This window comes from Phoca vitulina, unplaced genomic scaffold (assembly GCF_004348235.1).
Source record: "Phoca vitulina isolate PV1807 unplaced genomic scaffold, GSC_HSeal_1.0 scaffold19, whole genome shotgun sequence".
Taxonomy (NCBI): domain Eukaryota; kingdom Metazoa; phylum Chordata; class Mammalia; order Carnivora; family Phocidae; genus Phoca; species Phoca vitulina.
Genome location: NW_022589722.1, coordinates 10,306,884 through 10,332,204, shown reverse-complemented (window position 1 = coordinate 10,332,204; position 25,321 = coordinate 10,306,884). Strand labels below are relative to the sequence as shown.

General features: G+C 43.2%; 1 protein-coding gene across 1 annotated transcript in view; it reads left to right on the top strand.

Annotated features, from left to right (window-relative positions):
• HAL (histidine ammonia-lyase) overlaps positions 1-25,321 on the top strand; it is a 27,167-nt gene extending 1,846 nt beyond the window's left edge. Inside the window, exons 6-20 of the mRNA XM_032416316.1 lie at positions 8-74; positions 375-412; positions 1,017-1,142; positions 4,594-4,733; positions 6,499-6,546; positions 7,187-7,334; positions 8,097-8,192; positions 8,281-8,339; positions 9,257-9,337; positions 11,902-11,967; positions 12,045-12,210; positions 14,629-14,763; positions 18,621-18,729; positions 18,829-18,898; positions 21,937-25,321. Coding sequence (XP_032272207.1) covers positions 8-74; positions 375-412; positions 1,017-1,142; positions 4,594-4,733; positions 6,499-6,546; positions 7,187-7,334; positions 8,097-8,192; positions 8,281-8,339; positions 9,257-9,337; positions 11,902-11,967; positions 12,045-12,210; positions 14,629-14,763; positions 18,621-18,729; positions 18,829-18,898; positions 21,937-22,077 — 1,490 coding nt within the window. The 3' untranslated portion in view covers positions 22,078-25,321. The remainder of the gene's footprint in view (positions 1-7; positions 75-374; positions 413-1,016; positions 1,143-4,593; positions 4,734-6,498; positions 6,547-7,186; positions 7,335-8,096; positions 8,193-8,280; positions 8,340-9,256; positions 9,338-11,901; positions 11,968-12,044; positions 12,211-14,628; positions 14,764-18,620; positions 18,730-18,828; positions 18,899-21,936) is intronic.

Here is a 25,321-nt window from a genome sequence, read left to right as displayed (position 1 = left end):
GTTCTAGTTGTTTATGGTATAACTACAGGTTTTGGGAAATTTGCCAGAACTGTAATTCCTGTCAGTAAGCTAGAGTAAGTCTGATTCCCCCCTCCTCAGCACACATTCACATGCCACCTGCCCCCATCTTTGAGATTTCTTTCAACAAGAGAAATAATTAACACTTGCCCCAGTTTCCAAATGAGGAGGATAAATCTCCTGTTCACTTGCATATGAGTTGGCATTGAAAACACAGGCTTGCTGGTTTCTTCCATTGCATCACACTGCCTTATTCTGTCCCACCAAAGATTCACCTGTTCTCCCCTTCATTTCCCCAGCTGAGGGGAAACTTTCACTGTGAGGTATCTAAGAGAGATTTTCCCTTTCTCTTCCAGAGAGCTCCAGGTCAACTTAGTACGTTCACATTCTTCAGGTAAATCATTTCAAACATTAAATGACTTCTAGATCTTGTTTGATTTGGTGAATAAAGTACAGCACAGTGTGAGGTATCCTGTAACAGCCGTGAATAGCTAGTGCATTCTAAAAACTAGTACCAGTTCTGGCTCAGGTGGGAAAGGAAAACAGAAATCAAACAAGACCACCTTTCAGCTGAATCTCAGAAAAGGAATGGGCCAAGTAGAGGGATGGGATTGGGGCAGGAGCATGTATATTGCCATGCCAACAGAATGGTGCATTCAGGGAACGAAGTGAACTTAGGGAATGTGTTCATCAGGATGAGGTGAGATGGGAAGGTCTGTCAAGAATCCAGGCTGGGTGCTATTCTAAGGGTCTTGGGGAAGGTGGGGCTCACTGAAGCATTCTAGGAAAGAGAACTGAAAAGGCAAAACTGGGGTTTCCCATTTTTCTAGAAGATGGGACTTTAAGAAGCAGGGCAATCAGGAAGGAGAGCAGTCCAAATATCTGAGTCAAGAAGAGAAAGGTGGTAGGAGACTGGACGGAACTGGAGAAAGATTTGGGAGATGGAGGTAGAAAAGACTTTGATTCTCTGAGAGAAAAACATCAATTCCGTTTTGCAGGTGTTGGGAAACCGCTAATCCCTGAGAGATGTCGGATGCTCTTGGCTTTAAGGATCAATGTCTTAGCCAAAGGATACAGTGGCATTTCCCTGGAGACCCTCAAGCAAGTTATCGAAGTATTTAATGGTAATGCCATGGGTCCCCAGGCTGACCCTCCATTGAGGCTGGGCATGTACCACAGGTAGACTTGGTTCATTGATGGCATAGTGAGGAACTAGCAGAGACAAGACGACATAAAATAATGGAGATGAATGGAAATGGGCTTGGAGAAGAGGAGGATAGCTGAGGGGGTGAGGGTGGGGACAGAGATGCTTACTCCTGTATACCTTCAACTCATTCTTCATCACCCTTCACTTAGTATTTGGCATCTTTAAGTCTGGAACAAACCCCTTAAGTCTGTCCCTGAGCTCAAAGCTGGAGAGAACCTTTAATTCAGTGATGCCCAGATGTGGTTAGAGAGGTTGCATCAAATCATCTGGGAAACACAATGATTCCTGGATGTCCATCCCAAAGACCATTTCAGTAGTTCTGGTTAGTGCCTAGGAATCTGAAATCTTAACGCTCCCCAGATGGTGGGATAACCAGACTTAAATAACTGAAATTTAACTTCTTGCGAAGATAGAACAGAAATGTAAAGAGATCAAAGATTTGCTTCTGGACCAGGAAGCCATCTTGTGCCAGGATACAATGCAGTTCAGCTCTTCGGACCTTACTTCTCAGGACAGAAAAAGTCCAACATGGAGACAAGATTTGAAATGCTTGGGAGGCCACTATCCCTTCTCACAGATAAGGATGAACAGTATAGATCAGTGCAGGCTCAGGAAACTCTTTGGGGTGAAGGTATATAGGTATATAGGGCACCTCTGGGTGCCCAGAGTTCTGAGAATTCCTAGGGTGAACTATGATCTGGAAGCTGGCCTATGGATGGCACTACTTTATCCTACCGACATTATTTAGAAGTTGGAAAACGCACTGCTATTAGGAGTCTGAGTTTACTTTAGAAAATAGAGGACTTTTTTTTTTTTTTTGTAACTGAGAATTTCCTCCAAAATAGTACATGTCTGTTTATAAGTGGTGGTGAGGTAGCAGGCTACGTGCCTAGGAATCTGGGCAAAAAAAGAAAAAGAGACTATGTTGCCTATAATTACCTCCTCAGAGAACCCCTGTGAATACTTTGGTGTGCCTTATCCTTCTAGAACATTTTATATTATTTTTCTGGTGTAAATATTTACATATTTCCAAACATTCTCCAAGCATTTTTTTCCCCCCAAATAGCTTTTAATGGCTACACACACTCTTTGGCCAAATGGAAGTCTCTTAATTCCATATTTAGATCATTTCTAACTTGTTTTTAGGAACAAGACTATAATGAACAACAGCTAGTTCCTGATCTTTAAGATACATTATTACAATTTCTAAAAATGTCTAGGTCTGATTAGAACATGCATAGGAAATGCAAAGGGGTAGAGGACCAAGGAGGAGTAAAAAATTAAAGGAATAGATAATCCTTATGGGGATTTGGGTTTCAAATCACCTTTCTTCCATACAGCCTGATCTGGATTTTTTCTATGTACAGCGTTCCCCCAACAACCTTCACACAGCAAACCTGAGTATGTCCTGGCTAAAATCTGTAATGCTTTCCATTGTCCTTAGGACAGAGTCTAAACTTTAAAGAAAAATATTTCCTATGATGTACCTTTCATCCTCATGACTTATTCATTCCATAAATGGAAGCCTGGACTCCTCCCAATCCCCTTCACCCATTTTGCCCAGTGCCCCCACCTCTGTCAGCCATCAGCTTATTCTCTATGAGTCTGTTTCTGTCTTTTTGTTTTGTTTTGTTTTAGATTCCTCATATAAATGAAATCACCTGGTATTTATCTCTGTCTGACTTATTTAGTATAATACCCACTGGGTCCATTAATGTTGTCACAAATGGCAAGATCTCATTGTTTGTTATAGCTGAGTAATATTTCAGTGTGTGTGTGTGTGTGTGTGTGTGTGTGTGTGTGTGTGTGTACACACCACCTATTCCTTATCCATCCATCTATCAGTGGATGCTTGGGTTGCTTTCATATCTAGGCTCTTGTAAATAATGCTACAGTAAACATAGGGGTGGCATATATCTTTCCAAATTAGTGTTTTCATTTTCTTTGGATCCAGTAGTGGAATTACTGGATCATATGCTATCTCTATGTTTAATCTTTTGAGATTCCATACTGTTTTCCACAGTGGCTGCACTAATTTGCATTCCCACCGACAGTGCACAAGGGTTCCCTTTCCTCTACTTCCTCACCAACACTTGTTTATTCTTGAGTTTTTTATTTTAGCCATTCTGCCAGGTGTAAGGTGATATCTCATTGTGGTTTTGATTTGCATTTCCCTGATGATGAGTGACACTGAGCATCTTTTCATGTGTCTGTTGGCCATCTGTACGTCTTCTTTGAAAAAATGTCTATTCAGGTCCTCCGCCCATTTTTTAATTGGATTATTTGGTTTTTCTGGTGTTGAGTTCTATAAGTTCTTTATATATTTTGGATATTGACCCCTTATTGGACATATCATTTGCAAACATCTTCTCCCATTCAGTAAGTTGTCTTTTCATTTTGTTGATGATTTCCTTCGTTGTGTAAAACATTTTATTTTGGTATAGTCCCAATACTTTATTTTTGCTTTTGTTTCCGTTGCCTGAGGATCCATATCTAGAAAAATGTTGCTAAGGCCAATCAGTAATTACTGCCTATGTTTTCTTCTAGGAGTTTTATGGTTTCAGGTCTCACATTTAGGTCCTTAGTCCATTTTGAGGTAATTTTTGTGTATGGTGTGAGAAAGTGGTCTACTTTTCCCAGCACCGTTTATTGCAAGACTATCTTCACCGTTGTATATTCTTACCTCCTTTGTCATAGATTTATTGACCATATAGGCACAGATTTATTTCTGGGCTGTCTATTCTGTTCTATTGATCTGTGTGTCTGTTTCTATGTTAGTATCATACTGTTTTGATCACTGCACCTTTGTGGTGTATTTTGAATTCTGAGATTGTGATACCTTCAGCTTGGTTCTTTTTTCTCAAGGTTGCTTTGACCATTTGGGATTTTTTGTGGTTCCATACACATTTTAGGATTCTTTGTTTTAGTTTTGTGAGATATGCCATTGGTATTGCGATAGGGATTGCACTGAACCTGTAGATGGCTTTGAGTAGTATGGACATTTTAACAATATTAGTTCTTCCACTCCATGAGCACAAAATATACCAATTTTTTGTGTTGGCTTCAGTTTCTTTCATCAGTGTTTTCTAGTTTTCACAGTACAGGTCTTTACAGTCTAAACTTCAAGGGGCTCACAAGAGATGGCTTTTTGCTACTGGGAGGGTGCCCCTTCCTGCCCCCCCCCCCACCTTATTCCCCTCTGTCTTTTATAACAGCTCAGCCAGGTCCCTTAAGCATTAGCTGTGCTTGAGAAGTCGTCTTTCCCAGGTATTTGTGCCATAGAATGATATTAGCTCCTGCTGGGGGAGGTTGGTCTCACTGGCAAAAGGAGGGTAGCCAGAAGTAACGGGTGCCTCCTTCTCTCCCAGCCTCCTGCCTGCCCTACGTTCCAGAGAAAGGAACCGTTGGCGCCAGTGGGGACCTTGCCCCGCTCTCTCATCTTGCTCTTGGGCTAATTGGAGAAGGGAAGATGTGGTCTCCAAAGAGTGGCTGGGCTGATGCGAAATACGTAAGACTTTAATAACAACTTCCGTGTGCAGAAGTTTCCCCAGGCTGGATGCCGGCTGCACATGCATGCTTTATGGCACCGAATCCTTGCGGCAGCCCCGTGAGGGAGCCGCTGCCGTCCCTGTTTTGTAGATGAAAACTGAAGCTTACAAGTCAAACTGGGTAAGGCTCTTAGCTCCCATACTTTACCGTCAGGCTTCTGGACTTGGTGGTCACCTTGGTGAAAAGGTACAGTGGCCGGTTGTTAATCCCAGCAATTTATTCTGCAACTAAAACTCTCCTAGTACCTATCCAGAAGGTCACACACTGCTGGGAATTTCAGGAGTTGTAAAACACAGAGGCTCTTCCGGTGCCTCTCCAGGTCACACACTGTTGTGAATTTATTGAGTTACTGGTCTCACGGTGCAGAGCCGTGGATCACAGCACTTACTATATGGCCTCTGGAGAGCTGGTTCCATTTCCCCCCAAGCTCCTACCCCAATGGCAAAGCAGAAGGGCTTGTTTTTGATAAAGCTTTAATGTTTTCCTCATCCATATCCAGATTCCATCAGAGCAGCCCAAAGAATTATTTGAAGTGTTACCTCAGGTCAATTGCTGAGAGGTCCCTCAGTGAAAGGGCAGAGGACCAAGGGGGAGGAAGAAGTTAAGGGAACAGATCATCCTTAGGGGGATACAGGTTCCAGATCACCTTTGTTCCCTATGGCCTGATCTTTATTTCTCTGTGTACAGTGTTTGCCCAGCCCCCTTCACACAGCAAATTCCAGCATGTCCTGGCTAAAGCCTGTAATGCTTCCCATTGTCCTTAGAATGAAGTCTAAACTTAGTGTGGTTTATAAGAGTCTTGTTGGTCGAATCCCTCCCCCTTGGTTCTACAGGAACTGGAGGATCCTTACAGCTGGAATGTGCTGTGTCAGGGACAGAGGGACCAGCACATGCTCATTCTTCTCTTCCCCACTCACTCCTGCTCCTCCTTCTGAGAAGTCCTCAGAGAAACTTCCCCCTCTGCTCCTCTGGTTCTTTTCCCTACCCTCCAAATGTCTTTAGCCCCTCCTTTGTGCTCTCCTAGCATCTTACGTGCTCATTTTCCAGCAAACCCCATGCACTTCCTACGTCCTAGAGCACTTAACATCCTCTTACTCTGTAATTGCCCCTGAGCTAGTCTGTCTCGGTTTTCCTAGGCCAGCCCCAGGCCAACACCCAGAAGAGTCTGGTGTGTAGCAAGTACTCCAGTAAACTTGTGATGTGGACAAAGTGAATGGTATTGACTCTGTCTTCCTTCCTCCCTAGAGGGTTTTTAGCATAGTGACTGTTTGACTTCTTTTATTTCTGTCAGTGTTTAGATAAGTAGGATGAGGGTGGAGGACTTTTTAGGTCAAGCTCTGGAGGCAGAGAATTGAGGACAGTCAGGAACTCAGCCTCATACAGTACAGGTGCTCATATGTGCTCAGGAAGCAGCAGGAAAAAAGGGAGTCACTAAGGTGGAAGCTGAATACAAAGGACCTAGAAACCAAAATTCAGGGTTACTTCTGCAGACACTAAGCCCCTGATTTAAGTATAAAAATTATGTGAACTAGAAGTCTGCTTTCAGACTAAAGAACAGAACTAGAGCATAGACCAGAGTAGATGAACAGAATCAATTCACGTAGGTCCAACCTTTTATGAGACAGATCTTTAGGCTTAAGGATATTTTATTGATTCCTTATGAAATCAGAAATAGGTTGGTATTTCACTGGGTACCCATTTTTATCTTTTTAATCATTCTGCAGGTCCTGGAAGCTCATGGATTGAAACCAGTTGTTTTGAAACCGAAAGAGGTAAAGAGATTCGAGGAAAATTTACTCATTCTTACAAGTCTTTATTTATAGACTATTTTCAGTCTTAATATCTGTCTCTCTGGTTTCTTAAAATAAACGTGGTTTTCATGTTTGTTAAAAGTTTGTCACTGAAGAAAGGACTCCTCCACGAGCATTCAAAAGATTCTTCATGCCACAGAGGCTTATGGGTTCTCTTACCTAAGAACTTAAACTTCAAATCGGGATCCCTAAGGATCCCTAACGGATGCTGTAGGTCAAAATCCCTCAGGGTGCTCTCAAACAAGTCTTGGACCAGAAATGTCTTAAGCTGTCTTGTCCACAATGTTGACCAGTTAAAGAAAAGCAGCATAATTAGGAGCTAAAGATTTTATATGCAGTCCTATACTGGAGGTTCATTGCTGCCTTGAGAATGGGGATACGTAACAGGCGTTTCACTTGCCAGGTTTATACTAACCATTTCACACAGGATGGCACTTAATCTTCCAGTGCTTACTGAGCATTCCTGCCCTGCACTTTAGAAAACATAAACATCATTCAGCTGACTGGTTAACTCTTCTCTTATGGAAGCAAAAGATATGAAATCAGCTTGTACATGGATTACAATAAATACAGCAAAGGACTTATCTCTTCCTTTCCAAAGGGGCTGGCACTCATCAACGGGACACAAATGATCACCTCCCTGGGCTGTGAAGCCGTGGAGCGAGCCAGTGCTATTGCGCGCCAGGCAGACATCGTGGCGGCCTTGACCCTTGAGGTGCTGAAGGGCACCACCAAAGCCTTCGATACTGGTCAGCATGGCTCTTCCACCGGCTTGCTATTCAGTCAACCAGAACTGGTTGGGTGGACTGGTCCAGGTCTTTAGACATGAGAGTGGTGGGGGTGGACGGTAGGGGAAAAAGGAAATACCCAAATGCCTATGGCATACACAATATTGCTACAGCTCCCTCTAAGTGATGCCACACTTGATCTTGAAATGACCACGTTTTACGGACAGATGCTGACTCTAGAGTTCACCCAGAATTCTGGATCACCCAGGTCTGACTCCCATCCAACTGTGAACTGTCTTAGGAATCTGCTCACAGGGTTTTAGACCTAGAGTGGGATTAAAGTTGGTCCCCATTAGAAAATTGGGAGGGAAAAACTATAGAAGTCGTAGCTTACTTGGAAAGTGGTGAATTTGAAGACTCCCTACCATTATATGTAGTGGGACAGAAAAATGGTCTAAAAGTGATTGAAAACTGTCAAAAATTGGCCACTGTGGAGCTCCCTTCCATTATGTGAGCCTAAATCTTTTTAGGGTAGACCCAGGGTCTTGAGTTGAATTCCCAGTGGGCTCAACACATAGTTTGCACTTGGATATTTAAAGTAGAAAAAATGCGGTTGATGAGGAAAATCTTGCTTTTGGAGTGAAATTTCTAACTGTGAGTGCTGGTAAGAACCTCTGGGACTTCTGAGGGCTTGTGTCAGCAGCGTGGATGATCCTGAACCATCAGTGGTAGTTCATTCTAATATGAGAATTGCTCAGACTTCTTCTCCTTCATCAATTCTAGACATTCACGCAGTCCGCCCTCACCGTGGGCAAATTGAAGTTGCTTTTCGGTTTCGGTCACTCTTGGACTCAGATCACCACCCATCTGAAATAGCAGGTCTGGGCATGTTTATGTGAGTGAGCTCATTTGGTGGTGTGTTTTGTGGAAAAATTGATCACGTGTCCCTTGCCATCCCCTTGCACAGAAAGTCACAGGTTCTGTGATCGTGTTCAGGATGCATACACCTTGCGCTGCTGTCCACAGGTAAACGAATGAAAAAAGTCTTTTTATTTTCCAATTCAGGGCGGAAATAGAAAAAGAGGAAAGTGTTAAAACAGTCATGTAAAAATAATAATAAAAAATAAAAAAATAAAAAGTCATGTAATGGTCAATTATAATCCAAATGTCTTTACTGCCTCTTTTAAAAATTATGCATATCATACTTCCATTTGTCCCGTCATTGTAGAGTTTCTATTCTCCAGGATAAGCTGTTTGTTTCTTTTTGAATTGCTTTGCTCAGTTCTCTTGTACAGAAGCACAAGAGACAACTTGCTGTGTTGGTTTACTGCTGTAGCTTTTAAAAAATTCTTAGTAATCACATCATCCTAATCAGTTAGTGGAATTTTACTGGTTCTCTCTTTTAGATTCCACAAGAACGAGCCTGACAGAGATGGTCACAGGAAAGGCGAATCATAATTCAAGTGCACATCATTGTTGTACCTTATCTGCATTTAATAAGCAGACATAAACCATCACAAATAAATCTGTGAGGCTTAACTCTGGATAAAAAAAAAATGCAGCAGACAGGAGTTGGCATGAGGCATTCAGCATTGCAGAGGTTACAGCTCGTTTGTGTGTGGCAGTTAGTTGGATGAGAGATTAATGTACTTCTCAAGAATGAAACAATATTTCATTTTGTGCCAGATTCTAGTCTAGAGTGTAATCATCAAGAATCCTCCCTAGAGTAAACACCTTCATTTCCTTTGACTCAGCAAGTTCCATTCTAGCTAGTTGATCGAAAACATTTATGGGAAAGAACTGCTAAATTAGCCCTATGGCACAACCAAATCCCAGTTTTAAAACTTGCTTCCTTGCTATTCTAATATGAATATCAGACTCTGTGTGACAGACGCCATTATCAGTGTTTTCAATGTACTCACTCATTTAATCTTGTATTGTAGGTCCATGGTGTGGTGAATGACACGATAGCGTTCGTGAAGAACATCATTACCACAGAACTTAATAGTGCAACAGATAATCCTGTATCTTTTGACTGCTTACTAAACTGTAATTGTAGAATTCCAGCTGGTACTTTTAGATCTGCTGAAGTGATCATCCGGTGTAGCATCTCTGTTCTGTTACTCCATTTCATCGACTAAGTACCTAAGGTTCAGAGGTTAAGTGACTTTCTCTAGATCAGAGCTGGTAAGTGACAGAGGCAGGTCTGTGCACCTAATTTCACTTCAGAGTCTAACATGTTGTGCTTTCCAAATGGACCCATTAAAGGCTAAAGGAGATATTTCCAGCATTGGCTGAGAGGGTTCATGAAGACCTTTGCTGCTGAGATTGCTGATAGAGGATGAAGACATAGGTCACAAGTGTGACTGTGGGGACCCCGGGCAGGTTGGCATTGATGCAAGCCTTCTTGGTTCTAGTGACACATTAAACAGAAGGCAACTTGTTAACACTTACCAAAGTACTGCTCAAAGAGTTATGGCTTTCCTCGTCTCAAGTTTTTATTTTTGACATGGTGTTTCAGTCAGTGTTTCCAAATTTTACAAAGAATAGTAAGAATGCTTCCATTTCTCAAAGATGGAGCCCTTCTTTCCTTCATGGTGTGGGTATCGCAGAGCCATTTATTTCTGCTTTGGAATGTTCTTTGATGGTATAGTTCCCTACAGATGTCGAGGTGATCAGTCACAAGTCACACTGGCAAAGACTTCACAGAGATACTCAATACTGCCTTTGAAGACCACCCAAGCCCTTAGGAATATATTTTTCCTATCCCACATCTGCCTCAGTTCTTAACACCGGAGAAAGTGCTGAGTTAACAACCCTGGAAGCCATTCCTAGCTGAGGTTAGCAGACAGGTTTCACAGCAGCTGTGTAAGATTTACCCAGTGTGGTTTCTCTGACAAGCTTACTTCAGGATGTATGTTTTATGTCCTCAGTGTCAGGTTATTTTACAGTTAAGTCAGACCCACACTAAGTAATTCTCAACTCACCTCAACACCACTCCACCCCTCTCCCCCCACCCCACAATGGAGTAGCGCTTTCATGAAGTCTATGTAAGTCTTGTCTCATCTATCAGTTCTTGTAGAAGAGAGATATCCATCCTACACTTACATAATTTAGACTTTTTTTTTTATTTGAGAGAGAGACTGAGAGTGTGAGAGAGTGAGAGAGCATGAGCAGGAGGGAGGGGCCGAGGGAGAGGGAGAAGCAGACTCCCCACTGAGCAGCGAGCGGGATACAGGACTCGATCCCAGGACCCTGAGATCACAACCTGAGCTGAAGGCAGGTGCTTAACCAACTGAGCCACCCAGGTGCCCCCATAATTTAGACTTGAAAGGGTATCTTATATAGTAAAAACAAAGAGTATATATATAAAATAAAAATCCATTAAATTAGTGGATATGGGAGAAGGATAATTCCTCACTAAATTCTTCTCCCACCACTTGCCCCAGCAAAAATTTCAGCCAAAAGTACTTTCCTTTCTCAATTAAAGATTAATTATTGATGAATTTCCAATAAGGTAATATTTGGGAGTTCTCCTGCAATACTGGTGTTAGTTGAAAGAATATTCTTCTCAATTTTTCTATTATAGATATAAAGTACCTATTACACAGTTGCTAAATGTTATGGAAGCTAAATTCTAATTACCATACTCTGATAGCCAACAAACAAATTTGGAACAACTGGAGAACTGAACATGCTTAAGTTCTAAGTAGGTGCAGAGATTACTTGTTATAAGGATTCAGAGAATGGAGAGAAAACTAGGGCCTGCGATTGGGGGTGGGTTAGTGGAGAAGAGCCAGTGCTGGGCCTAATAGGCTCATGGTTATATGTACCGAAAAGGGTAACTCCCAACTTGGTGAAGTTAATGTAATACATGCACCTCCAGCTCTTTGGGAGTCAGAACCTTTCTCACACAGAGTGAGTTCCTAGCTGATAAATAATAAATATTCTTTAGTCCAGGAGGTATAAATCAGCTCTCTGGAATCTTTAAGAAGGGTCTGTTACTGCCTTTGTCTGGGTGCCTGTTGTTCTAAGTGAAGTGCGTGATAGAATGGAATGATCCTTGAGGGCATTAATATGCTCCTCCTTAGATGGGTTTGCAACAGCCCATTGGCTGCCATTTGCTATGGATGCGGCTGCAGGATCACTGAGTAGAGAGCTTGAAAATCTTCCCAGAACTGATTGTTCCAGACAGTTTGGTGGTTGCTCATCAGCAGAGTCTTCCATTCAGCAAATTCTTCTACCAAGCACAAGCTCACATTGCCCCCTGAAGAAATAGAACTGGTGTCCTGGTCTCTGTTCTTAGTTTCAGATACAAACTTTTTGAGGGAAAGTACTAACTAACCGTTAGACTATGATAGTTATGGTGTTTGAGAAACTCTAATTTCAGAAAAAAAAATTTCATGTTCCATGTTTCCTTGGCCCCCAATTAGGTGTACATGATTCATCTTTAAGATTTTGGGTATTTGTTTTGTTGTTTCTGTTTTTGTGTCCCTTTATGTCAACAACTTGTAGACTCTCCTTCCCTCCTCCCGTATTTGTACAAGGGCTACAAGTGTTAAAAATTAGCCTTAACCTGTTTTGCAAGATGGTTTTTGCCAGCAGGGGAGAGACTGTTTCTGGAGGAAACTTCCATGGTGAATACCCAGCCAAAGTAAGCTTTTTAGAATTGTTCCTGACCCTGAAAGCATATTCCAATTTAAGCCAACTGAATTGAGATACTCTTTCTAGGCCCTAGACTATTTGGCCATTGGAGTCCATGAACTTGCTTCAATTAGTGAAAGAAGAATTGAAAGGCTCTGTAACCCCTCTCTCAGCGAGCTGCCTCCCTTCCTGGTGGCTGAAGGTGGTCTGAACTCTGGGTTCATGATTGCTCATTGCACTGCCGCGGCGCTTGGTAAGAATACCGCCCAAGAATACTGCCCATTCCCCAGAACACAAGCCTGTCCATTTCATCTGAAAGTCACGTTTTGTCCTTGAATGCAATCTTTTTGCCTACCTCATTTGCATCCTGCCGGTCTTGATAGAAATGCAGAAGGGAAGTCTCTAGAAAAAAACTAAATAAAACCTAAACAAAGCTAGACATAATAACACCCTAATAAGTTTGTAAATGATGAGGTTTCCGTAATTTCTCTGTAGGAAGCAATTTGATACCACATAGGAACTTCATCTTTGTAGCTTTTTCCCTAATCTCAATTTGAAGACTATCAGAAGGAAAAAGACAAAGATATCTACAATTATTGGCAAAACTTGAACTGACCTGAATGATTAAGCTTTGGGTACATCCTATTAGATATACCAACCACTAAGAACATAAATATGTGATTACAATGTGCAAAAATGCTTATAAGAGGATGCCCTCCATGAAAACTGAGCTTCAGTGTAGCTGATTTCTGACTCAAAACTGTGAGTTAACACATCAGAACAGGGTCCGGTACAAAGGACGTGCTAAGGGCTTCATTTATATTTGCTCACTTAATGGTCACAACAATACCATGAGGCGTGTACTATTATTACCTCCATTGCACCGATGATCTGAGAAGTTAAGTGACTTACCCAACACTGGACAACTAGTAAGTAGAATTGAATTCAAACCCAGGCATTTTTGTTCTCAAATCTGTGCTCTCACTTCAATTAATGTGGATCTCATTTTAATCCATACTTAATCCTAAAATATGGTTGCCAAATTTAACAAATAGAAATGCAGGATGCCTAATTAAATGTGAATTATTTGGGACATACTTGTACTAAAAGATTGTTTTTATCTGAAATTCAAAGTTAACTGAGCATTCTGTATTTTTTTAGGCAAACCTACCCAAGAGGCAGGAGAGCATGTGCTTAATTAAGAACATAGACTCTCGGTCCAAATTCCAACTCTGCCATTGATCAGGAGTGTGATATGGAGCAAGTTTCTTAATCCTCTTACTCTCAGTTTACTCCTCTGTTAAATGGAGCTGATAAATTTACCTAATGGGACTGATTTGAGGATTAAATGAATTAATGCATATAAAGCCTTAGAACTGTGCCTGGCCATATTGTAAGCACTAAATAAATATTAGTTGCTATTAATATCACTCCTAACCCCTTCCTCACCGAAGCCTCACATGAAAACTCTACACAACCCAAAGGAGTCCCTGAATTCATTGTGTCCTCCTCCCAGTAACTTCTAATTGCTCGCTTACCTCCTTATTAAAATACTCCTTTAAAGGGTAGCGACTTCTCACACTAACATAGGGAGGTAGTGGTAACTGATCTAGAAAACATTAGGGACTTCGGAAAGCTTCATTTGAATGTGTTTGGCTTTCCCTAAACTGCCTATTGAAGTTGTTCAACTTGCTTTCATTATAATGAAATGGGTAGTTTTCTTTTTCGGGGACACGTAACTTCTCTTTCTGAACTTCTCTTTGTGAACGAACCACAGACTGCATATCCATATAAGGAGGTTTAGGGTCCCAGGACCTGGGACTTGCAGTGCTTGAAACCTGGAAAGTTCTGGGAGGACCAGGACGAGCCGACCACCTGGTCTGCATCGCTAGATTATCTCAGGATCCTTTATAGCATAGAGAACAACTGAAGCTTCACCCAGCCACTCTCGGGAGCAAAAATGTAAGGGAGAAAACTCTCTCCATGGCTTCTGGAGCCAGGGAGGAGCTCTGGAATCTAGGTCCTCCATACTTAATGTGTTGTCCTCGAGCCAAGAATCCAGCCATCCACTGAGAGTTTGTTAGAACAGCAGAATCTCGGGCCCCACTCGAAACTCGACATTTGCATATTGACAAGATGGAGTGAGTCATATGCACAATAAAGTTTGATCTAGGCCATCTCTAGAATTTCCCCCACCTCCCCAAGATATGTCCGGCGGTCATGGAGCCCTCTGTCATCCCTGGATATTCTGAGCTGTGAAATCTCCTTGGTCAAGACCTGTGGGCCCGGTCTCCATCCCCGAATAACCACCCTGAATTCTGATGCCTCCCCTGGTGGCACAGTCAGTCCATTGTTCTCGAGTACTTGGAAAAGCCCATCACGTCTTTTTTCCCCTATTCTCCCCAGCACGCTAAACGCTTCCAGTGTTTTCAACTAGGCTTTGTAATAGGGCTCCTATCTGGTCTTACCTCAGAACTCACTATTCCCTCCTTTTCAATTTGATATAAACCCAACCTGTTTCCTTTTCCCCAAATAATTTTGGACCATCTGGTGTTTCGATAACAACCAAGAGCTCCTGGAGAGGATACTCCATGCTGCCGAGCACATTGGGAAGCCAACGTGGCAATTTTTCCTATTAGCAGCATACTTACCTTGCACTGGCCTCTTGCAGTTTCTGAGAACAAGGCTCTGTGCCACCCCTCGTCTGTGGACTCTCTCTCCACCAGCGCTGCCACGGAGGACCACGTCTCCATGGGAGGATGGGCAGCAAGGAAGGCCCTTCGGGTCATCGAGCATGTGGAACAAGGTAAACCCAGCCAGTCTGGGACGGCGAGCCTCACTGATAAACGACTACATCTGCGATCCTCAACATAGGATCCCTACCGGAGGATCCCTACCGGCAGCATTGGCATCACCTGGGAACTTGTTAGAAGGGCAGATTCTTAGGCCCGGCCCCAGACCTGCTAAATCAGAAACTCTAGAGAAGAGAGCAGAACCATCTGGGTTTAACAAGTCTTCCGGGTGATTCTGAAGCTCGCTGAAAATTAAGAACCACACCTGCTGTCTAAGCAGGTTCACTGGTTGGCTTAATTTTTTAAACAATTGAAAACATATTCAAAAGTGGAGAGATTAGTACCATGAACCCTCCTGTACTCTGACTCAACAGCACATTTGCTTCATTTTTTTTTTTTAAAGATTTTACTTATTTGACAGAGAGAGAGAGATAGCGAGAGCAGGAACACAAGCAGGGGGAGTGGGAGAGGGAGAAGCAGGCTTCCCGCGGAGCAGGGAGCCCGATGCGGGGCTGGATCCCAGGACCCCGGGATCATGACCTGAGCCAAAGGCAGACGCTTAACGACTGAGCCACCCAGGCGCCCCTACTTCATTTTTTTCCTTGACTTTTCTTATTTTCATGCAAATCCCATGACATTATTTTCTTCCCTTAAATATGAATGCTTTTTTTATCCACCGTGATGCCATTATCATATCAAACAAAAATCAACAGTAAGTCTTGGCAACACCGTTGAATACATATTCAAAATTTCGCAAATATCTCAATGCCTGTATAGTGGGTTTGTTCAAATCTGGATTCAAGGCCCACATTTTAAATTTGGTGGTCAAAGTTTCAAGCTTCTTTTCATCTAGAACAGTTCCCTCTCCCTTTTTTTTCTTCATGCCATTGACTAGTTAAAAAGACAGGTCAGTCTTCTGTTAGAGACTGGCATTCTGGATTTACCTTTTAGCCTCCTTGTGGTGTTACTTTTAACTTGCTCTCTGCATGTTATCTCTGTCCCCTGCATTTCCCGGTTGTTGTGGAAGACTTAACAAGATTCAGATCCATATCTTTCAGTAGATAGTTCCTAGGGTGGAGCTGTATTAGGCCAACCTCTCCCTGCCTTCTTAATTACTGCTTGTTTGTTTTTTTAAAGACGAATTGCCTTCCTTTAAGCATTGTTATCTAAGCTACTAAGTTTTTGCAGCTGTATCAGAAGCCGTTGGATGACAAAAGAATATCACTACAGTAATGCCCCCCCTTATGGAGGCTGGGAGGATGTTCCAAGACCCCCAGTGGCTGCCTGATACCACGGGGAGTACCAAGCCCTTTGTATACCATGTTTTTTCCTATACATACATACCATGATAAAGTTTGATTTATAAATCAGGCACAGTAAGAGAGTAACAAGAATAACTAATCAAATAGAACAATTATAACAATATATTGAAATATGTTAGGTGAATGTGAACTCTCTCAAAATACCTTACTGTACTTTACTCACCCTTCTTGTGACAATGTGGGATGACAGAATGCTTACGGGGTAAGATGAAGTGAGGAGAATGATGCAGGTGTTGTGAGGTAACGTTAGGCTACTCTTGACTTTCTGATGATTGTCAGAAAGAGGAAAATGATGAATCATCAGAAGGCTCACCTGCTTCCAGACCGTGGTTGATTGTGAGCAACCAAAACAGCAGAAGGTGAAACAGCAGATAAGCAAGGACTAAGGTATTTTAAGATACATGTGGGAGAGTTAAGTGCTCTTATTATTGAGATATAATTTACATACCACACAATCACCCATTTAAATTGTACACTTCAGTTGTTATTAGTATATTCACAGAGTTGTGCAATCACTACCACAAATCAATTTTAGAACATTTTTATCCCAAAAAGAAACCTTGCACCCTTGACCTATCATTCTCCCATTCTCCCTACCCCACCCTGCCCCCAGGCTCAGGCACCCATGGATGTACTTTCCCTTTCTGTGGATTTGCCTATTCTGGACATTTCATATAAATGTCATACAATATATGGTCTTTTGTAACTGGCTTCTTCCAGTCAGCATAATGTGTTCAAGGTTCATCCATGTTGTAGCATGTGTCAGCATTTCATTCCTTTTTTATGGCCAAATAATATTCCGTTGTATGGCTATATCACATTTTGTTTATCCATTCATCAGGTGAGGAATGTTTGGGTTTTGTCCACTTTTTGGCTAATATGAACACTGCTGCTATGGACATTTGTGTACAAGTTTTTGTGCAGATGTATATTTTCATTTCTCTAAAGTGGAATTGCTGGGTCATATGGTAACTTATGTTCATCTTTTTGAGGAACTGCCGGACTGTTTTCCAAAGTGGCTCTACCATGTTACATTCTCATCAGCAGTGTTTGAGAGTTCTGATTTTTCCACATCCTCACCAACACTTGTTATTATTATCTGCCTACCAAGGTGTGTTCCTAATGTCCCCATTGAACATGTTGCTCTGGCCAAAAGCTTAAGGAGTCACACTTGTCAGTTCTCAGATCTTCTATCCAATTCATCAGCAAATCAACCTTACCATCAAAAGACACCAAATCAAGGCTCCGTCATCTCCTTTTGACTGGTCTCCTTGTTTTCACTACTGTTCTTCTACAGTCACCCCATATGATAACTAGGGTGAGGTTCTTAAAATGTAATTTTGACCACATCATGTTCCTGCTGAAAATATGCCAATTCCTTACTTCTGCTCAAAACAAAATCCAGCCCCCTTCCTGTAGCCTACAAGGGTCATGCGTGATCTGGCTTCTGGCTCTTACTGACACCTCTCTCCATTCCATTCCCTACACTAGAACCGTGGTGGTTCTTGTACCCGCCAAGGACACACCCGTACCTCAGCCCTGTGTCCTTGCTGGCCCCTCCGCCTGTAATGCTGTTCCCCTAGGCCTTCACGCAGTTCACTTTTTCACTCCACCTTGGTAGCTGTGCAGATTTCATCTCAGATGTCTTCCCAGTCCACCCCAGCTCAACTTCTGGAAGTTTCCAATTCCTTATGCATAAAGTGAGGGGACTGCACTAGAAGATGTGAAGTTTCTTCCAGGTCCAAAATGGATTCCATGACTTCATCCCCTCCCATGGTGACCTGTCTGTACTCACCAGAGTTTGGAGTGTGCTTCATAAATTTTAAGAAGTCAAATGTTTTTAGTACTCCATTTCAGTTGACCACGTAAATGGTTTGATCAACTTGAAGCTTCTAAATTATTTTCTTGGCAAATAATGGAACCCAAATGTACAGAAATTTAGATTTCAGTATTCAAAGTTGATAGCAAAGTATGGTACATTTAATAAGAGTTCTTAACTAGGGGGAAAAAAAAACATGTAAAGACTGTTTTATCAAGAAACCTAAAGTTGGCAAGATACCCATTTCTACAATTTCAGTTTTAGTGGGCTTGGGAGCCTCTGAGTTTGAAGGCTTGAAAGGAACGTTATAGAATTATCCAGCTCGACAGAAGATTTGCTCATTCACTGACTCCTTCAGTCCTTTGATGAAAGTCTATGTGCCAGGTATTTCAGGCCAAAGGGAAACAGCAAGACTAAAAACAAATGGACATTTACACAAAGGTAGAAATAGGACACAGATGCCATCCATCTTGATCAAACGAAGGAAGAAGGAGAGAACTAAGACATTTACCTGGATAGCACTGCCCTTCTCAACATTAAAGATACAGCCAAGGGGGTAGAGAAGCAAATTTTAAATGGTAACCAAATACCAAGGCAGCTTCATTTTACCAATAGACAGAGAACCGGCCACCTCTGAGTTGGCTAGAGTTGGCTGTCAACTTCCATGTGAGTGACGTCCCCACAGCATGAAATCAGCTTCAAACAGCTGTAGCCTCCACCTTTCTCGTAGTGCTGGCCATCGAGCTTCTTGCAGCCTGCCAGGGCATAGAGTTTCTACGCCCGCTGAGAACAACCACTCCTCTGGAGAAGGTCTATGACCTGGTGCGCTCTGTTGTAAGGTAAAGTCCAACAGGTCCCTGGATGTGACATCATTTCAGAACTGTGAACCCTGGCAGCAGTTCATGTTTGGCTGATAGTTTGATGTGCTTTCTCGGTAGGCCCTGGATAAAAGATCGCTTCATGGCTCCAGACATTGAGGCTGCTCACAGGCTGCTTGTAGAGCAGAAGGTAAGTTGGCCACTTGGCTTACTTCTTAGTTTTGGGTCATTATGGGAAAGCCAAGTGGGAGTGGGGACTGAAGAAATATTGTCTTACTCTCTGTTTCCTGTCTGTTCCTTGGACGTGAACAAAAAGGAACTTAAGCAACTTCCAAGGCAACTAAAACGCTATTTGATAAACTCTTAAGTGTCCCATGTTGCATCCAAAGATTGACTATCTAGCGATTAGAAACTGAAATGACTTTAAATGGAGTGTGGGACAGGTATTCATGAGGAGAAAATGCGATGAAAGGTTAATGGATCCCCTTCACCAACAATATTCTCTTTCGTTCAAAAGCATGTTCTCTTTCCGTGATGCTATCACCACCACCTCCAACTGGCCCAATGACTAAACAGACCTGAAGACAAAACAAAGCCCCAGGGTTTTACTTCAAAGGTCTGTGGGGCTGTCTAGCGCTGTGGTTTGTCCTACCCCATCACCCTGGGTGAGATACGGGTTCTCTTTACTGCTTATTTCCTCTGGCTTCATTGACTATAGATTTATCCAACAGAGTCAGATGCCTCATAGGCTGACTCATTTTTTAAATATATTTTTTAAAGTTCTTTGACCTTTTGTTGTAATTTGTGGGTATCATGTTCTCTAGAATTTCTTGATTTCCGTTGGAACCATTGCTCTGCTCTTGGGGAACGATTTTTCCCTTTCATCTTCACACCTGTCATTCCTAAGTTGTGCCCTACACCCTTTGAGGGGAAGCCCCTCATGTGCCGCCAACTTTGGTGCTGGTAGAGAGGTGTGTGAGGGGTTAGCCTTTTTTATTAATTAAAATATACCTGACATATAACATTATATTTGTTTCAGGAGTACAACAGAATGATTTGATATCTGTGTATTTTGCAAAACGATCACCACACTAAGTCTAGTTAACATCTGTACATAGTTATAATTTCTTTCTTCTTGTGATGAGAACTTTTAAGATCTACTCTCTTAGTAACTTTCAAATATGCAATACAGTCTTATTAACTCTAGTCCCCCTGTTGCATATTCTATCCCCAGGACTTGTTTATTTTAAAACTGGAGGTTTGTACCTTTTGACCCCGTGTACCCGTATCGCTCACCCTCTGCCCCCCACCTCCAGCAGCCGTCAGTCTGTTCTCTGTGTCTCTGAGTTCGTTTGTTGTTGCTGCTGCTGCTATTTAGATTCCACATACCATAGAGATCGCACAGTCTCTTTCTCTGACTCATTTCACTTAGCATACTGCCCTCACAGCATTCAGGTTGTCACAAATGCCAAGAGTTCCTTCTTCTTTATGATTGAATAATACACACATTGTCCTTATCCGTTCATCTGTTACTGAAACCCAAATTCGGCTGCCAATCCCTTGAAAGACCAATATTCAAGAGATGAGTTTTGATGGGAAAGGAATATGAGCTCTATTCAGGAGGTCGGCCACCTGGGGAGAAGGTGGGCTCTTGTTCCAGAGCCCACTCCCGGTTTCTGCCAGGCACAGAGATATTTAAAGGGCCTAATCAGCTAAGGGAGTACAGCGGTCTGTGACATTTCTTGCCGACGTGCAGACTTGATGATGTCAGCTACAGAGTTATCTTGGTCCTTGGCGGTTGTGCAAGAAGTTCTAGGTTTTTGGTGCCCAGGGGTGGGGGTCAGTTGAGCAAGGAGGTCTGGTTCCTTGGTACCCAGAGGTGGCACAAGAGTGTTCTGTTCTTTCTGCAAAGGAGGGCAAGAGCTACACATGTGCAAAGGGAAAGGAAAATCATTTATGTGTATGACCTTAAAAAAGAAAAACATTTGGATAAAGATCGCTGGGCTAATCAGAAAGCCAAGGCGGCTTCCAACAGACTTGCCGGCCTCTGGGGCCTGGGAAAGTTCTGGTCCTTCATCCCCCAAGGCCAGAGGTCTGCAAATCTCAAAGAAAGTCAGTTAATGCTGTTACAATCAAGGGCCTTAGGTCAGCAAGCAAGAAGTGTGTTACCTCGACTCAGGTTAACGCTTAAGACGGGCTGGAGCGCTACTCTACATCCGTCAGTGGACACTCAGGGGCTTTCGCGTCTGGCTGTTCGTAAATAAAGCAGCAACGACCATGGAGGCGCAGGAGTCTTTTCGAGGAAGTTAGCCTTTGCAAGGATACACTTTCTAAGGTAATACAAAAGGATAGGAAATGCTCCTTGGTTGTTAGCAGCAAGCTGATAAAAAGCAGCTGTCAATCAAAACCAGGACCTGAACCTGAGAAGACTCGATGCCTGAAAGAGAATAGGCTGGTGGGCGGAGCTACAGAGCAAAAAGGGTCTGAAGCGCTGCTTCTCAAACCGTCTTGTGCATATGAATCTCCTGGGGGTCTGGTTCCAGGGGAGGCCGATGCTGCTGGCCCACAGGTCACACCGGGAGCAGTAAGAGTGTAAGGAAAGAGAGCACCTGGATGGCTCAGCCGGTTACACGTCTGCCTTCGGCTCAGGTCGTGATCCCGGCGTCCTGGGATCGAGTCCCGCATCGGGCTCCCTGCTCAGCAGAGAGTCTGCTTCTTCCTCTGCCCCTCCCCCAGCTCGTGCATGTGCGCGCTCTCTCTTTCTCTCTCTCTCAAAAATAAGTAAATAAAATAAAAAAAATTTTAAAAAGAGTGTAAGGAGTAGAGCACATGCGCCATGGAGACCCAGCAAACGAGGAAATCCACTGCCCTATTCAAAGCTTGTTTCAGAAAACGCACATTCATACCTTTGAGCAATTTTCCTTAATTCCGTCCACACTGAATTGTCCAGGTTTTGTTTGTGTGTTGGCTTGTTTTGCTTCCGAAGAGTAAGCAGCTGAAAACCTCCTGGGTAACTTTAGAAAGGCTTTAGACTTTGTATTTTAAAAGCTGCTAATGCAACCAAAGACTAATGGACACAGATCGTGTGTCAAATGGCTCATAATGAAAGCAAGCAAACAGCTGCTACGTGCCTACTCCGCCCTAGACGTTTTGATCGGATGAAGCTGATGCTTACTGGCATGTGAGAACAATGTCATCAACATTCTGACTCTGTTTTATCCTTCTCAGGTTTGGGAGGTCGCTGCACCATATATTGAAAAATACAGAATGGAACATATTCCAGAATCCAGACCTGTTTCTCCAACAGCCTTTTCACTGGAATTTCTACATAAGAAATCCATCAAAATTCCAGAGTCCGGGGATCTTTAATGGGCTTTGTCATAGATTAGCAGCTCAGGTCCTTGGTTGAACAGCAAGCAATATCATGCTGAAGAAGAGGCCTGAGGACTTTCTTAAGGAGATCAATCCATTATATTGTTCAGTTCTGCTAAAACCTCCTTTGCTTAGGCTGGTGACAGCATTAAATTTGCTCACTCTAGCACTGTGTTCTTGTTGACCTGGTTTGAGACACAGAAGCTGTTTTCAGATTATAGGAGTTTTCTTTCTTCCTTAACAGTATCAACAGGCCACAGGCCATTTAACATTATTTGAATTTGAAACAGATTGATGATATTCTTTTCCAAAAACATTAGACTTTTGTGAATCTTTTTTCTTTTATGGTTTGAAAAGCTCTCCACTAGATAACTGTGGCTGTTTGAATTATACCACGATATGATGAATGTTCCTTACGAGGCTTTGATCAACAACATCTTCTGAAGTCATAATTTGTCCTGAAGCTTCTCTTTCTTCTATTAATTGCATCATAGTATAGTCAATAGGTCCAACGAGGTTTTGTGTAAAGGATTGCTATTGGAGTGGCCCTTACTGATATTTATCAAATATCACTATACATCTCAAAAAAAAAAAAAAAATCTCAGATGCTTAAGCTGGAGTTAGAGGTTAGTATTATTACCTTCTTACTATGTGTTAGTACTTTATTCACAGTCCTTTAACAACCCTGCATTAAGAAGCCTCCTGTCCCACAGATAAGGAATCTTATCAAAGGTAACCACCCCCTTCTCTGTAATGGTAATCCTTAAAAGGAGGAATTATTGACAAAGGTCGATGGGGCCCTGGGATGTGTTACCCAATCTGTTTTTTCCTCAAAAAAGAAGGCAAAGGGCCGTCTGGGATCATCTGGATGAAAGACGGGTTGGAGGAGCTCTTGGCTTCCCAAGGCTAACTGTGACTTCGCACCTACGTGTGCAAGGGCGTGCAAGGCACTCCAAGGGCGGGAGCCTGGGCCCACGGCTCTAATACATCTACAGTGGCCCGAGGAAAGAACAGACACACTTGCCAGCTTGCTGACCCGCTTCCAGCCTGAAACGGGTCCAACGGTGTATTTCACAGTAGGGTTTCACTCCTTAGCTGGCACCCCGCCCCCAGGAAAAGGTGGAGACCAAAGTGAAAACCGCTGCCTACAGCGATTCGGTGACCGAAAGTGGGCCGAGGAGCCTGTTTACCGAAAGGCCCTTCTGGGGACGCTGTCCTTTGCTAAAGTGTCAACAGGCACGAGTGAGGTTTCTTCGTGCTTAGCCACGAAGCCCAGTCGAGCCAGTAAACCCAGTGGTCTGGTGGCGGCTCTTCCCAGCAGTCTGGGGAGGACTGGATCCCCACGGGCCTCTGCGCTCTTCCGGGGCACTTTCTGATTGAGTCTTCGAGACAGCTGTCTGACAAATGGATTATCACATGCCTCCAAGAGAATGTCAAGGTAAACATGGAATAAACCACGTCTCAGTTGTCTTACGTCGTCACACTGGTCTTAGATTTTTATAACAGAGTTGAGCACCTCTTCAGGGAAAGCCTATTCTGGCTGCAGTTAATCAGGTTTCTGAAAGGTTTGGTCAGTGAATATTAGCACATCGCCGCGTGTCGTTAGAAAGTGTGGTTGATTCCGCTGTCCTTCCCGTGGAGTAGCAGCAAGGATTGGAGGCATCTCGATGTCCTCCCAGCAGGCTCACCCGGGCTTCTTCCCCTGCCGTCTCAGGGCAGCCAGAGGGCGAGCCCCACAGCATGAGGGCTGATATACTTCTACAACGCCACACTTGCTAATGTCCTGTTGGCCAAAGCAAGTCACCCTTTCCAGCCCAAGCCAGTCTGGGAGAGTAATACTCAATGGCATTGGCATGTGGTTTGCGGTCCGTTACTGTAACAATCTACCACGTACGTAAAATCAAACATAGAACCTGAAAAATTCGAGACACTTTTCATTACTACTTTAAACTTTAATCTTATCTTTGTGTCTGGTCACTGGATTATTATCGTTTTATTAAACCTTCTCATTATCTCATGACTAGCATGGTCATTTTGCCTTTTGGGGGTTATTTGGTTAAAGGTATTAATTTATTAAATGTAAACATTAGAAATACACCAAAAATCAAAGCCAAGAAATGTGTTTCAGCCCACAGCGTAGGCCTGGTGAGTTACAAGGTGTCGCGTTCCCTTTGCTTAGTGATCAGTGCCAATGAGACAGAGGCGACTTTTCCTGGAGGCTCTGAGAAAATGTTTTCTCTCCCGAGAGCCACAGTAGCCAGGCTTTCTCATGCACCTGTTTGAGGTGAGTGAGGAGGAGGCATAGAGCACCCAGGGCTGTTGACAGCCCGCCCAACCCACTGGGGAAGCTGGCCTTGGGGTGATGCCAAAGCAGAGGGAAGGAAGGAATCTGAGTCTTCAGCATTATTGAGCTGCTGGAAAAACCTGTCCTGAAGCTTGTCCTTCTGGTGAATTTCCAAGGGTGAGCTAATATACTTCCTTACTTCTACAAGCCGATTTTAGTCAGATTTTGAAATCCGTAACTGTTGGCATCTTCCCTCCCTCCGCTATCTCTGAGGTGCCGTACTGGTACATCGATATCCCATGCAGTCCTGTATTCAGAGACGTCATCTAGTTGGGAACGTGAAGTGGCCATTACTGTGCCAAGCGTGTGTCCTAGAGGAAAGCACCATATAACCACAGCGCCTTTGGATCATCAGGGAGGCTGCCTGGAAGAGGTGACTGAGCTGGGTTTTGAGTGTTGGCAGTCAGAGAGAGAAGGGAGGAAAAAGGAGAAATGTAAGCTAAGCGTCAATGTCAGAAGACATCTGTGCAGGAAACCAATTCTCCGTTTGTCCATTTCTATCATTAAATAAATGGTGGCCAAGATGGCCCTGGTCTTTGCCCTCATAGCTTATAGCCTAGGTAGGCAGTAGGGCCAGAGGATTAAACAAACAATGGCAACGTGCAAGGAGGAAGATGGGAAGATTGGGACGTAAGTAGAGGCCAGATCATCAGCAAGAGCATGAGAATTCCTGCTAATGGTACAGGAGGGGAAACAAAACTCTACCAGCACAGGACACCTCAGATCTCGAGGGTGGGTGAGCCAGGACGGGTTGCCGTGGCTTATTGGTGGTTTCTACACTCTGGGCGCCAGGTTCCTGATGCCTGCAGCAGCTGTAATAGAACCACTTGGAAAAGATGTGCCTTCGTATTTTGGAATAACTTTCCACCGGATAAAAATCTAAGGGGCTGGCATCGA